Source organism: Triticum urartu, chromosome 7 (genome assembly GCF_003073215.2).
Source record: "Triticum urartu cultivar G1812 chromosome 7, Tu2.1, whole genome shotgun sequence".
Lineage (NCBI taxonomy): Eukaryota > Viridiplantae > Streptophyta > Magnoliopsida > Poales > Poaceae > Triticum > Triticum urartu.
Window position 1 is genome coordinate 474,130,326 of NC_053028.1, and position 4,551 is coordinate 474,134,876.

Sequence of the window (4,551 nt, forward strand, 5' to 3'; positions counted from 1 at the left end):
GAATTCCAAAACATGAATGGCCCTATACAGCTTCCTGAGCATAATCCAACGACGTTCACGGATTTTCTTGAACTGTGTCGTCCTATTCACAATTCACAAATTCATGCACAACTTGAGGATGATTTGATTGAGCATCCATGGACATTTCATATGGACAATTAAAGCACGCACTCAAATAAGTTAAATTAAATTTGAACTATTTTATTTCAAAACTTTACGTTCGAATGATTTGAATTTCTGTCACATTGAAATATTTATTATCTTTGAGTCATTGATGCACCGTGATATTTATCTTTCATTGTTTTTTTTTGACGAAAAGATGGCCATAGGGCCATATTCCATGGATTAATTAGAAGGAGAAATACAAATTGCAGTAGAGCTACAGTTAAGGAGATCGGCGTGTTTTGGAGCTGATTTCCAGCCGGCACGACCAGTATACAACAACATCTTTCATTGTTTTCAATATCCCTTTCCCAGCGATTCAGTTAGACAAGCATTGGAACAGGTAAAATCCCGTAGAAATCAAGTTAGCTCCGCTCAACGTTGCATGCATGCATATGTATGCTTCATTTTCAATTTTGTGTACCCGAGTCCTCGAACGTGGCTATGAATGCAGGCACTGTGGAAGCACGACGCAAATCTGCATCGCACACCCGACCAGCGCGCCTGCCCAGCCACGCTAAATAATTGATTACTGTTCCACAGTGCGCACAGCAGGAGCGGAATACTTAGCAAATACGCAAAACCGGCATACGAGCGAGGCATAATTGCTCCGACCCATGATGACCAGACCCAGAGGTGGTGGTTGTACAACATCCAAAGACATACTCATACCCGCGCCGTACGGCGGTGCGGGTGACCGGACCGGGCGGTACGCCCCGCCCCCGTCTCCGTCTCCGACACCGGTCACAGCTCACAGGCTCAGCAGCAGGCCTTTATCCCACCCTGACCGTCGACGTACACCCACCGACCGCGGGGTAAAGAAAGTGGCAGGCTAATCCGCTGTTCATTCTTAAACCCAACCCAGCCCCAGATCCTGATCCCACTCGCCCGCTGCCGTGTCCTTCGCTCGTGCTCTCCTCCTCTCCCCCACCCCACCACCACACAGTCCTCTTGCTCGCTTCGCCAGTTCGCTCGAGCTTCGCTTCACTCCACTCCACTCCCCAGTGGACTCCATTTCCCAACACCCCGTCCGCCTCAGAGCTCGCTTGTCCGCTTCGCAGCGGCCGAGGCGGCGCACATGGCGCTGCGCCCTCCGCTCCTCCTGCTCCTCCTCCTCCTTCTCCAGCTGCTCGGCGCGCGCGCGGCGCTGCACGAGCGGGACGCGGCGGCGCTGCGGGACGTGCGGGCCGGCCTGCGGGACCTGCCGGGGTCGCGCTTCTTCGAGTCCTGGGACGACGGCGCGTCCACCCCGTGCGCCTACGCCGGCGTCGTCTGCGCGCCCGACGAGGACGACCCGTCCGGCGCGCTCCTGCGCGTGTCCGTGCTCACGCTCGGCACCGGCCTCTCCGACTCCCCCGGCCTGGCCGGCAGCGTCCCGGCCTCGCTCGCCAGCCTCACCGCGCTCACCGACCTCGTCCTCTACCCGGGCCGCGTCGGCGGCTCCATCCCGGAGGACATCGGGTCGGGCCTCCGGCGCCTCAGGCTCCTCTCGCTGTCCGGGAACCAGCTCACCGGGCCCGTGCCCGAGTCCCTGGCGGGGCTGCCGGAACTGCACACGCTCGACCTCGGCAACAACCGCCTCGAGGGCGCCATTCCCTCCGGGCTGCTGCTGCCGACTTCGCCGAGCCTCAAGGTGCTCATCCTGGCCAACAATGTCGGCCTCTCCGGCCAGATTCCCGACCAGTTCCCCAGCTCGCAGCTGTTCCACGTCGACCTCAGCCGGAACGCGATAACCGGCGCGCTCCCGCCGCTGCCGCCGACGCTCCGCTACTTCTCCGTGGCCGGGAACTCGATGGAGGGGAGCCTCGACGGAACCTTCGCCGGCAACGGCCAGGGTCCGGCCGACCTGGCATTCCTCGACCTGTCGATGAACGACTTCTCGGGCTCGATCCCGCCGGAGGTGTTCGCGCTCCCGAGCGCGTCGTCGCTGCTCCTGTCCCGCAACAACTTCACGGGGCCGCTGGCCGTGCCGGCGGCGCCCGCGTCGGCGACGCCGCCGTGGTCGGTGGTGGACGTGAGCCACAACGGCCTCACGGGCGAGGTCCCGGAGGCGCTGGCGGCGGCGGGGAGCCTGTACGTGAACAACAACAAGATCTCCGGCGAGGTGCCCGAGGCGGTGGCCCGCAGCGTGTTCGACGGGCGCATGACGACCTTCTACGCGCAGCACAACTTCCTGACGGGGTTCCCGGTGCCGCCGACGCCGCTGCCGGACTCCGCGGCGCTGTGCCTGTCCTACAACTGCATGGACCTTCCCTCCGCCTCCGCGGCCGACGGGTGCCCCACGATCGGCGGGCCCCTGGAGTCCAGGCCAGCGGACCAGTGCCGGAGCAGCGGAGGCGACGGCTGAGCCTTCGCCGCGCGCCGACGCGCCGTGGACTGACAGGCGGGGCTCGGTCGTCCCGTCTCCGGCTCCCGCGAGGCACGGGCGGGTCACTCACTCACTCACCCACCGGGTTCACGCATTTTGGTTTGTCCGGTTGTTGGTTCGGGCCGTGGTTTTTCATGTGATTTTGGTTTGAATTTACTCGTCGTCGGTCGCGCAACGGTCACGCGGCGGGCGACGAGGTTGGGTTGGTGTTGGTGCGTGCGTGTGTGCTGTTACTCACTCGCCGGTTTGGGAGTGTACGTTGCGTCCAAAAGGAATCCGTGGCGGCCTCGGCAGGGCAGTAATGCCAATTTAAGCATTTCGGCCCATGCCCTGCCTACCGCAAGAGGACAACCTAGTGTTGTGTTGGCGTTGCTACTATGTATAGATAGCTGGCTGCCTTGCTGATTGCACTGGTCTTTGTTTTTTTGAGTACCTGATTGCAGCTACGACTCCATCTGAGACGTCGAGTCGAAATGTTGTATTTTCAATAGGTTCGGTGTCATACAATCGTACTCCTATTTATTTGTTTTTTTGCGAATAATCGTGCTGCTGATTTTTAAAGTGCAACTGTCTATGGACGCCGATAAGTGTCACACGTGTGGGTGTTAGAGTATCTGCCCACACATTTTGTGTGGTGTATAAAAGGAACAATCCACACACCTACGTGTGGACAAAACAAGTAATGTTCACACATCTTTTTTTTCCTTCCGATCCCTCTCACACATATGCGTATGGGCGAAATAGATAACGCCCACAGGCCCTGTACGTCAGGTCTCGTACCTCATGGTCCCCATACCCAGCGTGATAGTCACCGCGCGTCTCACAGTTGCCATGGTCCAGACCCTCGTCCATGTTCGTTTAACTGCAGTTGCCATGTCGGACAACTTCAGTTGCCATGGTTGCTCAACTGTAGTTGTCATGTATGGTCTGGTCTACTGCAGTTGTCATGATTTCAAAGGTTTAGAAGTTGCCACCTACTAACACTAGGCAGTTGCCATGTAGCACTACAAAAAGGCATGGTAAAAAAAACATATTCGGGTAAAAGAGAGAGTTGCCATGTGCTCACAAGCACGCTAGGGCAGTTGCCATATAAAGAGAAAGAGTTGCCATCTGCTTACGTGCACGCTAGGGCAGTTGCCATGTACCATGCAAAAACACCTGGCAATTCGGGTAAAAAAGAGTTGTCATCTGCTTACAAGCAAAGCTAGGACAATTGTCATGTACCCTGCAAAAACACATGGCAATTGCCAGCTTTGGGTGTGGGCGAGAAAATGGGCGTGTGGGCGAAGTGATAAACACCCACACACTATCCCCCTCTGCGTGCGTGAAAACTGATGTGTGGACGAATTGCTAAACGCCCACACACCAGCCCCCGTGTGATGAAAAAGGACGTGTGGACGATCGGATGAATGCCCACACACCAGCTTAGTCCTACGTGGCATATAAAAACTGCATATAAAAACTGCATATAAAAACTGCTAGAACATGCTAAGATTCGTGTAGAATTGGTTGGACGAGAATCTATACGTGTGGACGAGTTATTAAACACCCACACGTATGGGCGTTAGGGTTTTCGTTGTCTATTGCTTTTTTTTGCTGGACAAATCGTCGTACTATTATTTGTTTATATGCAGAGGCTACAGAGAAAGAACGTGGTAATCATTGCTCAAAATGACCCCTTTTGCATAAACGACCCTTCAAGATGACTGTGGTGCCTTCAAGCACTATGTTTAGGTCAGGGGCCACAGGAGATCTTTTACCGCCTGGCGTATTTAATTTTACAGGGACATGTAATAGAAACTGTTTGGTTGCACTATAGAAAAATGCAAAAGAAACCCTATAAGATTAGGTGTATAATATGTCACAGAAAGAAAAAGAAAAAACAATGGATTGGACTCAAGGTTTCTTCTTCTGCTGGGACTGCATACAAGGTCATACAGAAACTCATATCTCTACTCTTATAAAAGATTGAGTTGATGGTGATGGTGTGCCTGTCATCTATAGTATAGTCCGTCTGATCT

General features: G+C 55.0%; 1 protein-coding gene across 1 annotated transcript; it reads left to right on the plus strand.

Moving 5' to 3' along the window:
• Nucleotides 1-656: 656 nt before the first annotated feature.
• On the plus strand, nucleotides 657-3,068 carry LOC125524180 (leucine-rich repeat receptor-like kinase protein THICK TASSEL DWARF1). The gene has a single exon (XM_048689253.1). The coding sequence runs from the start codon at nucleotides 1,241-1,243 to the stop codon at nucleotides 2,507-2,509; it is 1,269 nt and encodes a 422-aa protein (XP_048545210.1). The 5' UTR covers nucleotides 657-1,240; the 3' UTR covers nucleotides 2,510-3,068.
• Nucleotides 3,069-4,551: the final 1,483 nt, after the last annotated feature.